Source organism: Chlorocebus sabaeus, chromosome 11, assembly GCF_047675955.1.
Source record: "Chlorocebus sabaeus isolate Y175 chromosome 11, mChlSab1.0.hap1, whole genome shotgun sequence".
NCBI lineage: Eukaryota > Metazoa > Chordata > Mammalia > Primates > Cercopithecidae > Chlorocebus > Chlorocebus sabaeus.
In genome coordinates this window covers 6,972,427-6,983,479 of record NC_132914.1, presented here as the reverse complement: position 1 = coordinate 6,983,479, position 11,053 = coordinate 6,972,427, and the positions used below count along the sequence as shown (strand labels likewise).

Sequence of the window (11,053 nt, the reverse complement as noted above, 5' to 3'; positions counted from 1 at the left end):
GCGCCGAGCCCAGCCGAGCCAAGCCGAGCAGAGCCGAGGCGAGCATCTCCCGCTGCCGCCGCCCCGCGCCCCGGGCGCCCGCCCCCAACCCGCTCCAGCGCCCTGCCGCGGGCCAAACCTCCCGACCATGCCCTACACCCCGCCAGCTCCTGCGACCCCCCAGCCCCGCTCAGCCCCGAGCGCCCGCAGTCGTCGCGCCGCCGCGCCAACCATGCAGGTGAGTGAGAGGGACCCCCACGCCCCCACCCGCGGGGAGTCCGGCCCTGCCCTTCCCAGCTCCGCGCCCTTCGCCTCCTGCCCCTCCCGACGCGGTCCCTCGCCCGGGACAAGGCCTCCAGCCTCCCAGCGCCCCTTCCCCGAAGGGCTCTCCATCCCTCTGCGGTCCTGGCTCGCTCCCGCCCTCCCTGGCGCAGCCGTCCCCGTCCCCGCGGCTGCCTCCATCCAGCCTCGGCTCGGCGGGCGGCTCCGCGCAGTCTCCTGCCTCGGGTCCCCAGTCCGCTCTCGGCGCTCCCTGCCTCGGAGTCCCTTCGCCGACCTCCTTTTCTTCGTCTCCCCCGACTCTCGCCACTCTCCAGCCCTGTGCGGAGAGTGCGGGCCTGCGGGATGGGTGGGATGGGGGCCACGCTGGAGCTGGGGCCCGGCTCCCGCACCCCGAGGCTCCCGCCCCACCCCCAGCTCGTCTCCTGCGCACAACAGGTCGGTGAGGAGCTGGGAGAGGGGTGGGGGTGGCGCGCCGGCCCGGGGACTGCGGGCTTCCTGGAGGGGGCGGCTGAAGCTGTGCGGGGCCCAGGGGCTGGGTTGGCGCTGGTTGGGGGGGATGCACAGGCGGAGCGGCGATAGTCTTGGAGTCAGCTGGCCACAGATGCACCTGGGAGCCCTTCTCCGCTTCACTGGTTCGCTCTACGCGCCTCGCTCCCTCCCTCTAGCTTTCTTCCCTTCCCCTCTCTCCCTTCTTCCCACCATGCCCCTATCCCTATGTCTTTCCGTATCTCCATATCCCTTTACATTTGAGGGAGCAATTCCCAACTCCTCCATCTTTGCTGCTCCCGCCTCGTTTCCCAGCCCCTTCCTCATGTCATTTTTTCTTCAGCATTTATGTTCTCTCCTTTCCCACTTCCTTTCTCCCCATCCTGGGCTCTTTCTCCTTTTTTCCCATTCCCTTACGCTCCACTCCTCTGGCTGTCCTGCCTGGACCGCTCTCTCCTTCTCCTCCTGCCCCTTCTTCCCCTGCACCTGTGACCCCTTCATCCTCTCCGTTTCCCCTCCCTGACCTTTTCTCTCATCCTTTCCTCCTTTCGGCATCCTCCACAGTTCGGGTCTTCTGCACCCACTCTCCTCCTCTCTTCCCAGTCCACTCTTTTTCAGGTCTGCCTGCTCTCTCTCACCCTGCACTCCAGGCCAGCTTCCTCTTCACCTCTCTCCTCTCTCACTCTTAACCACCCTTCCATCTCCCAGCCCTTCACCCCTTCCCGTCTCTCCCACTGCCTACTTCCCCACTCCCTTCCCGTGACTTTCCCATCTTGTTTCCCTGTTGTTCTCTGGGAAGACTCAGTGGGCAGATTATTTATTTTTATTTTATTTTTTGAGTCGGAGTCTTGCTCTTGTTGCCCAGACTGGAGTGCAATGGCGTGATCTCTGCTCACTGCAACCTCTGCCTCCCAGGTTCAAGGGATTCTCCTGCCTTAGCCCTCTGAATACCTGGGATTGCAGGCGCCCACCACCACCCCTGGCTAATTTTTGTATTTTTAGTAGACACGGGGTTTCACTATGTTGGCCAGGCTGGTCTTAAACTCCTGATCTCAGGTGATCCACCTGCTTTGGCCTCCCAAAGTGCTGGGATTACAGGCGTGAGCCACTGCATCCGGCCCATTGGGCAGATTTAGACCCAGAATCTAGAGGACACCGGGTGTCCTGTCCTTACTCCCTCTGGGGAGGCTGCCCCTCCTGGATCCACCACCTTCAGCTCTGAGAACATACCCTTTCTCTTTCAAAACCAACCATCCCGATTTTCCCAGGATTCTTTACCCAGGAGAGCCACATTTGAGGGGGTGGTTTCTTCCTGACTCCACCTCCCTTCAGAGGGCACCTATGCACTTGGATGATTAAACATTAAGAGCAAAAATTATATTCTGTAGTTTTTCTCCCACTCACCTCTCTTTCTTTCCTTCCATCCCTCCATCTCTTCCTTTCTCCTGAAGATGCAGACTCCTGGGGCTAATCATAAGACAAATGCCTGGCACTGCCAGTGGGGTGGGAGGGCTAGGAGGGCTGGAAGGGTCCCCCTGCACGCACACACACTCACTCGCTTGCTCGGATTGACTTCCCCATCCCTCCCCCTACCCTCAGACTCCCTCCCTAGCGGTAGGTGCTCAAGGAATCACAAGGTTCTTGGCTCTAAATTAAGATCCAAGAAAAGCCTGGAGCTGTGGGCAGAGGAAGTGAGAAGAAAGGAAGCCAGAGAAGCCAGAGTAGACCCTGGGGTGGAGAGGTAATAGGGACCGAGAAGTTGTAGATGGGGCTGGGGTCTGGTCAGGCAACCAGGCTACAGTTTTTGCCCCAAAAGGATGCTAAGCAGTGGATCCTGGGTGCAGCAGCATAGCTGGCAGCTGGGTGGCCTGGGAGGGCAGATGCGGGTAGAATTGGTGGATGAATTAGCTGGGGAAGTACACAGGGCAGGGCTGGGGTGTGATGGCCCCCTTTTTCTCCCAGTAAAGGCTGAAAATCTGGGTCACAGCTGAGGAAGACCTCAGACATGGAGTCCAGGATGTGGTAAGTTTGGCCCAGCAGAGGGAGCTTGGAGACCACATTCCCTGGGGTCATGACTCCTTCCTTCCTAGACCCATCCAGGGCCTTCCCTCCTGAGGGCCATCCTCCCTTGGAAGATGGGAAATGAGGCGAGAATCTTCCCAAGGCCCACCTGCTTTCACAGGGAAACCTGGAGGTTTCTGGTGTGAGCCTGTCCTTCCCACACGTAGGCCCACAGTAGGCCTCTGTCTCAGCCACGTTCTCTCCCTTCTTGCAGGCCTGCGCTGCTGCTGTCCCACCTCCTCCCTCTCTGGCCACTGCTGTTGCTGCCCCTCCCACCGCCTGCTCAGGGCTCTTCCTCCTCCCCTCGAACCCCACCAGCCCCAGCCCGCCCCCCATGTGCCCGGGGAGGCCCCTCGGCCCCACGTCATGTGTGCGTGTGGGAGCGGGCACCTCCACCAAGCCGATCCCCTCGGGTCCCAAGATCTCGTCGGCAAGTCCTGCCTGGCACTGCACCCCCAGCCACCCCATCAGGCTTTGAGGAGGGGCCGCCCTCATCCCAGTACCCCTGGGCTATTGTGTGGGGTCCCACCGTGTCTCGAGAGGATGGAGGGGACCCCAACTCTGCCAATCCTGGATTTCTGGACTATGGTTTTGCAGCCCCTCATGGGCTCGCAACCCCACACCCCAACTCAGACTCCATGCGGGGTGATGAAAATGGGCTTATCCTTGGAGAGGCACCTGCCACCCTGCGGCCGTTCCTGTTCGGGGGCCGTGGGGAAGGTGAGTGGGAAAGGCTGGGAGGGATATGATGGATGGGGAGGCTGGGTGAAGCCTCCAAGGGGCAGAAATAGAGGCCTTGTCTGTTAGCTCCTCCAACAAATGTGTCAGGCACTATACTGGCACAGGATGCAGCGACAGAGACACCCTGTCGGAGTTCAGGTCCACTGGAGCAGACAGATATGAAAGTACTCAGAGAGGAGTCAACGTAATAAATGCTTCAATAGAGGCACGTGCAGCATGATTTAGGAAAAAAGAGAAGTGACAGTCCCCTCCTGCTTGGGGATCAGGACACCTTCAGAGAACTGACATTTGAGCTGGCCCTTGAAAACAGAGTGGGAGTATTCTGGGCAGAGAATGCCATGGATGAAGGGCACTACCCGGGAGATGTCTTGGCTCAGGGAGTGCTGACAGAGGAACAGGGCCCGTGGTTTGGGAGTTGGGCCACGGCAGACACTAGGACATCTCCACCCCATAGTTTCTAGGCATAGCGGTAGGTTCTCTCTGATCACAGGGCCTCATCCTCGTCACATATACACACAGGATTTGGTGAAATACATTTGGGAAAGTGGAGGAAAAGAGCTGAAAACTCAGGGGAACACTTGTGATAACAATAAAGAGGGAGGCTCCAGAGGGGCAGACAGAGTTGGCAGCGTGGCTCCACACAGCAATGCCACTCCAGCCCACAGCCGAGCCCCCAGCCCCTCTTGGCTCCTACCACCTCGGGGCTCCCTAAAACTTTCTTCCCACCCAAATCAGGTGTGGACCCCCAGCTTTATGTCACAATTACCATCTCCATCATCATTGTTCTCGTGGCCACTGGCATCATCTTCAAGTTCTGGTAAGCTGAGAGGAGGAGGGTGCTGGCAGATGGGGATGAAATGTTTGGCAGTTGAGGCTCTAGCCAGGAGGGGCAGGGGCAGCACTTTTGCTGGGGGGTGGGTGGGAAATGTTGGATGAAGACAAGAACTTGGGAAAAGATAATGAGGATTTGGCTGGGGGAAGACGGTGAGAAATCAGGGCAGATTCTGTCTCCCAGGGAAATACAAGGATAAGGGAAGGCAGGGGAATTATTTCTGTGCATTCGGGGCTTTGGTGGGCCTCCCTTGCCCCTATTTCCTCCAAGACAGAGAAAGCTGATCCAGTCTGCAGAGCCCTTCTTAGGGTTGCCTGGGGGGAGTGAGAAAATCCAGAGCTTTCTTGCACACATTTAATAATGCATCACTCAGTCCTTCACACTTTACTGAATCATTAGACTCAGGTGTCCAAGTCATTAGCTTGCTTTGAACTAGAACTAAACCTGCCAGTTGTCTGCCGAGGAGAGAAATGACTCTTCTGGGCATGCAGAGGGGAGGACACTATGGTGGTGGGGAGGGGATACTAATTCTGTGGATCTGGATCAGGTTTAGAGGGTAAGGAGGTTTAGATTTCCAAGCCCCCCCCAGAGGGCAGGGGAAGTGGTTTTATGGGCAGAGAGTCCAAGGGGATTTAGTAGAGGGAACTGTTTTGGCCAGTTTCTCTGCTGTAAGATGTTGGGAGTGACTGGGCAAGGCTGGGGGTGACCACTGGTGCAGGCCCAGGATGGGGGCTACTTGAGTGTGCAAGAGAACCTCTTTCCCTCCATGCCCCAGCTGGGACCGCAGCCAGAAGCGGCGCAGACCCTCAGGGCAGCAAGGTGCCCTGAGGCAAGAGGAGAGCCAGCAGCCGCTGACAGACCTGTCCCCAGCCGGAGTCACTGTGCTGGGGGCCTTCGGGGACTCGCCTACCCCCACCCCTGACCATGAGGAGCCCCGAGGGGGACCCCGGCCTGGGATGCCCCACCCCAAGGGGGCTCCAGCCTTCCAGTTGAACCGGTGAGGGCAGGGGCAATGGGATGGGAGGGCAAAGAGGGAAGGCAACTTAAGTCTTCAGAGCTGGGGTGGGGGTGCCCTCTGGGTGGGTGGTGAGGAGGCAGATGTGGCCTCCCACAGCTCCTGGCCCTCCCAAAGGGGCTGGACCAGCTCCTCTCTGGGAGGCAGCCGTCCTTCTCCCAGTCTCTCAGGATCTGTGTCTTATTCTCTGCTGCCCATAACTCCAACTCTGCCCTCTTTGGTTTTTTCTCGTGCCACCTTGTCTAAGACAACTCTGCCCTCTTAACCTTGATTCCCTCTCTTTGTCTTGAACTTCCCTTCTAGTCTGGCCTACCCCTTGGTTCCTGACTGTGCCCTTTCCCTCTTCCTCTCAGGATTCCCCTGGTGAATCTGTGATGCCCCCCAATGTTGGGGTGCAGCCAAGCAGGAGGCCAAGGGGCCGGCACAGCCCCCATCCCACTGAGGGTGGGGCAGCTGTGGGGAGCTGGGGCCACAGGGGCTCCTGGCTCCTGCCCTTGCACACCACCCCGGAACACTCCCCAGCCCCACAGGCAATCCTATCTGCTCGCCCTCCTGCAGGTGGGGGCCTCACATATCTGTGACTTCGGGTCCCTGTCCCCACCCTTGTGCACTCACATGAAAGCCTTGCGCACTCACCTCCACCTTCACAGGCCATTTGCACATGCTCCTGCACCCTCTCCCTGTCCACACTGCTCCGCTCAGCTGACTCTCATGTTCTCTCGTCTCACATTTGCACTTTTCCTTCCCACATTCTGTGCTCAGCTCACTCGGTGGTCAGTGTTTCCTGCACACTTTACCTCTCATGCATTTCCCGGCCTGATGTTGTGGTGTTGTGCGGCGTGCTCACGCTCTCCCTCATGAACACCCACTCACCTCGTTTCCGCAGCCCCTGCATGCTGCTCCAGAGGTGGGTGGGAGGTGAGCTGGGGGCTCTTTGTGCCCTCCTCTGTCATGGTCTCGTCCCATTCCTCACCATTTGTTTCTCTGTCTCCCCATCCCACTCCAAGGGTGCCGGCATCACCCTGAGGGCTCCCCCTTGGGAATGGGGGTAGTGAGGCCCCAGACTTCACCCCCACCCCACTGCTAAAATCTGTTTTCTGACAGATGGGTTTTGGGGAGTCGCCTGCTGCACTACATGAGAAAGGGACTCCCGTTTGCCCTTCCCTTTCTCCTACGGTCCCTTTTGTCTTGTCGTCTTGGCTGTCTGTGTGTGTGCCGTTTTCTGGACTTCAGAGCCCCCTGAGCCAGTCCTCCCTTCCCAGCCTGCCTTTGGGCCTCCCTAACTCCACCGAGGCTGCCAGGGACCGGAGTCAGCTGGTTCAAGGCCATCAGGAGCTCTGCCTCCAAATCTACCCCTTCTCTTCCCGGACTCCCTCCTATCCCCTCCTTTCTTTCCTCCTTCCTTCCACTCTCCTTCCTTTTGCCTCCCTGCCCTTTCCCCCTCCTCAGGTTCTTCCCTCCTTCTCACTGGTTTTCCACCTTCCTCCTTCCCCTCTTCCCTGGCTCCTATGCTGTGATATATATTTTTGTATTATCTCCTTCTTCTTGTGGTTGATCATCTTGAATTACTGTGGGATGTAAGTTTCAAAATTTTCAAATAAAGCCTTTGCAAGATACTCAAGTCCCCTGGTTCTGCCTTCTGACCCCCATAGAAAGGAGGAGAGGGGGTGAACAGCCAGGAGGAGGTACAGGATGAGGTGGGGACCCCCTCTAGACCTAAGTCACCTTCCCTTCTCTGACCTGGAGCTGGGAGCCAACTGGGGCTTTAACTCGGGACAAAATGGAAGGGAGCCGTTCTGACGGGCAGTCGCACAAGAGAAACTAGAATAGAAATCGTGGCTCACTTGTTCCTTGCCAGGGAGGGTCAAGAAAGACCAAAAGAAGGGAGACAGAAGAAAAGGAAAGTTACATGGAAGGATAGGAGGTGGATCAAGGTGGAAGAGAGAGCTGATAAGACAGATGGAGGGAGAATGGGGAAAAGAGAAGAGAAAAATGGAGCAATGGAGAAAAGATGAGAGGGAGCCATCTGAAAGAAGCTGCCCTGCTTGGTTTATTTTCAGCTTTGCTCCCTAACCTGCCCCCACCCACAGCTGCCCCCCAAAAGCTGTGCAGAATCAGAAGCCCTGTGGTTAACTCATTAGCTTTCCCTACTCTGCCCTCTCAGAGAGAGGCACTGCAGGGGTGTGGGGGTAGGATCAAGGGGTGTGTTTGGGGAGGGAATGCAGGCTGCCCAGTTGAGATCAGTCACCTCTGAGTCCCCAATTCTAGGTTTGGCTCTTGTAACAGCCCTGTGAAAACCCACACATCAGCCTCTCAGCTGTTGCTAGGCTCTATTGCTATGGTAACCACCCAGGTCCCATCTCTCCCCCCTCCCCCAATCTGTGCCCCACTTGCTCCCTGGAAATGGGGTGGCCTCAGGGAGGATAGGGATGTTGTAGTGTACAAAAGGGTGGCCCGGGCTGCCCTAGACTGGATATGCCCCCATGCATTTATCTTTCAAGCTAGGATAGGAATGTCTCTGTGTCGGTAGGTGTGTGCTTGAGGTGTTGGGAGCTGTACTGTGAGCTGAGGGAAGTGGAGCTGAGCCTGTGCAGCACAGAATGGTGAGTGCCAGGAGGAGGCAGCGTATGTGTCAGGACTACAGCAGTGTGTGCATTCAGGGCGTCACACTCCCTAAGGAAAGGACTGCTACAGAGGAAAGAAGCAGAGCGGGGCCAAGGATTGATGAACCAACTCAAAGCAGAGGTGCCAGGCAAACAAGCTTCTGAGGAGTCAACTCATTGGGGCATGAAGATATCCCAGCAGGCGGCTGATGGGAGGGAGCGGGCTGGATGAAACCTGAGGGTACAGGATGAGGCATGGATGGTATATGCTGTGGGCCATGAGGGAGGGATCCAGATCCAAGGAGGGTGGGATAGGAAGCTTCATTAACCTTTCCTTCTTTCCCCACAGGAATCTAGTCCTTGTCAGGTGAGGGTGGGGAGAAAAGAGAAGCATTGGCACAGAAGGGGAAGGAGCTCAAGTGCCGGAGAGCACACTGGGCTCTCACCTTCAGCAAGGATCTCTCTTCAAAGGGACAGTGTGACCCGTGGCTCATCCATATGCAAAAGGCACACATGAAGGCCCCAATGAAGAGGGAATTAATTACTGCCTGATTAGACCGCTGTTTCTCTAAATTTAAATAAATTAAAATACACCAGCAAGATACTGGAATCCTCACCTGTTCCCTCTCCCTAAATGTCCTCCTTTCCCCATGGAAAGTCAGATGGCAGGAGAGACAGAGGAGGAAGAAGACTGTTCCAGACACTGAACTGTACTAAAATAATTCTCCCAAACGATATTGCACTGTCATGTTAGCCATGAAGAGTCATGAGGCCCTGAGGAACAAACCCTAACTTTTCTCTCTCCTGTAGTTGAAACAGAGACTGTGGGTCTTTGGGAGGTCCTCAGAAACCTGCAGCAGAGTCGCTAACCAAGAACAAAACAATGGCCATGCTGCCCTTTTGGGAACTGGAAGGTTCTTCGAGGTCACACATCACAGGCACCACTGGAACCAGCATCTCTCATCACCATCCTTTCTTTGCCTCCTCAGCTATGCATCAAATGACTCAGCCAGGCGTCTCTTAGCATTTTTCTGGAATGCTTGCCATTGTGGCTCAGACCAAACCAGGGAATGGGGAAGCCCCCAGGAGGAGGGAGGGATCTCCCAGGCACAGCTCAGGGTGTGGAAGTGATTCAAGATGGGAACAGTATGCCAGCTGGAGAACCCCAGGCTAAAATTAACAGCCCTCCTCCCCCTACGCCCCACATTTATTGTTCTAAAGCTTTTCCCTAAGGAGTTCAGAGCACTTGAAACTTGCTTTTTTTTTTTTTTTTTTTTTTTTTTTTTTTGAGATGGAGTTCAGTTCTTGTTGCCCAGGCTGGAGTGCAATGGCATGATCTTGGCTTACTGCGACCTCCGTCTCCCAGGTTCAAGTGATTCTCCTGCCTCAACCTTCCAAGTAGCTGGGAAACTTCCTTCTTATAGCAAGGGCAAGAACAGGGCTGACGGAGACACTGAGGCCTAGGAAGTGCCCAGTTAACGTAAATAGGAAAAGAGCAGGAGGAGAACCAGGACGTATAGCTATTACTACTATTTCCTGTTCCCACCTTTCAATACCAGCCCCTGATGTCAAGGTTTCTTGAATCAGCAATCTCTGACCCATACAGCAATAGGTCTGGTCACATCTGAGCCCTTAAAATCCTTACTCTCCATCAACAGAGACTGAGTGCTGAGCCCAAAAATGTGATAAAGGGAACAGACACTTTAAAAAAGATACAAACTACAATTACAAACAAAGAAATGCATCATCTATTTAAACACTTAAATATTTAAAGGTGTACTTTGTTACCTTCTTGCTTTGACCTTGGGGGAAAAAAATCACTTAAACCTTTAGAGGATAATTTTCATCATTTGTAAAATGGGCATTATAATTATTTCTGTTAAAGTTATTTTTTGCTGCACGTGGTGGCTCATGCCTGTAATCCCAGCACTTTGGGAGGCCGAGGCGGGTAGATCAGTTGAGGTAAGGAGTTCGAGACCAGCCTGGCCAATATGGTGAAACCCCGTCTCCACTAAAGATAAAAAAAATTAGCCAGGCGTGGTGATGGGCAACTGTCATCCCAGCTGCTCGGGAGGCTGAGGCAGGAGAATCACTTGAACCCAGGAGGCAGAGGTTGCAGTGAACTGAGATGGCACCAATGCAATCCAGCCTGGGTGATAGGGTGAGACTCTCTTAAAAAAAAAAAAAAATTATTTTTCTCAGCAAGGGGCTCTTACCGTTAGTAGAGATACCTCAGTTCTGCTTAGAGCTGAGCCCAGAGGGATTCTGGCCAAGTCAGGGTGCACACTTGTAACAGCATTCACTTATTCAAACAACATATTCAGCATTGACTACGTGCTTAGCAAAGCAACGTATTTCCTTCCATGAAGAGCTGACAATCTTGCTGGGGAATCACATGTATGAAATAGTTAAAATATCAGTAAAAGGTACGTATTAAATGCTATGGGAATTCAGGGGATCATTACAGGGTGGAGCAATCAGGGAAGGCTTCCTGAAAGGATTCATATTGGGGATTCATAATGAACTACAGTACATTTATACAACAAGAGTTTACAGACCACTTAACTGCCACGATGTGAGGATACAGCAACGAACAATTCAGTCCTTGCTGTCCTATAGCCGATATTTTAGTGGGGAGAGGTGGACAGCAAACAATAAATCAGGCAATAATGAGTGCTATATTTAAAAGTAAAAGAGGGTAAGGGGATAGAGATGTGGGTATGGGCAACAAGACCAAAGTAAAGAGAGTAAGGGAGTGTCAGAGAGGGAGATTTTGATGGCTGGGAGAGGTTCTAACTGGACCTAAGTAGGGACCTCAGAAAAATATAGACATGTCCTAGTCCTTTCCCGCATATTCAAAGCATTGAGACATTCTTGGGGGTATCAGAAAAAATAATGGTAATTTCCTACATCAGCTTATTCCACCCAGAGGGAAGAGAAACGGAGTCCTAGCATCTGAAGAACCCACACCTCCTCTCCTACCTTGATGGATAATTGATGAACCTGTCGCGTTCCCACCGCCCCCCGACCCCCCACTTCCCCAGAAGTCTCTTC

At 54.6% G+C, this 11,053-nt stretch overlaps 1 protein-coding gene across 7 annotated transcripts; it reads left to right on the top strand.

Annotated features, from left to right (window-relative positions):
• Window positions 1-8,599, top strand: PIANP (PILR alpha associated neural protein). 7 transcript variants are annotated; one of them, XM_037988369.2, is made up of 8 exons: window positions 1-217; window positions 2,405-2,488; window positions 2,710-2,769; window positions 3,023-3,528; window positions 4,285-4,366; window positions 5,157-5,378; window positions 7,927-7,999; window positions 8,349-8,599. In XM_037988369.2, the coding sequence occupies exons 3-7, from the start codon at window positions 2,753-2,755 to the stop codon at window positions 7,958-7,960; spliced, it is 861 nt and encodes a 286-aa protein (XP_037844297.1). In that variant the 5' UTR covers window positions 1-217; window positions 2,405-2,488; window positions 2,710-2,752; the 3' UTR covers window positions 7,961-7,999; window positions 8,349-8,599. The 7 variants fall into 7 exon arrangements, with proteins under 7 accessions (XP_037844297.1, XP_007965582.1, XP_072876530.1 ...); XM_007967391.3 differs by lacking the exon at window positions 2,405-2,488; XM_007967393.3 differs by lacking the exons at window positions 1-217; window positions 2,405-2,488 and adding an exon at window positions 575-696.
• Window positions 8,600-11,053: the final 2,454 nt, after the last annotated feature.

Bases quoted from the DNA above. Each gene is read 5' to 3' on its own strand.
- PIANP (XM_007967391.3), top strand. The intron at 4,367-5,156 runs GTAAGCTGAGAG...TCCATGCCCCAG, and splicing joins GGCATCATCTTCAAGTTCTG to CTGGGACCGCAGCCAGAAGC. The intron at 5,379-7,926 runs GTGAGGGCAGGG...CTGTGTCGGTAG, and splicing joins CCAGCCTTCCAGTTGAACCG to GTGTGTGCTTGAGGTGTTGG.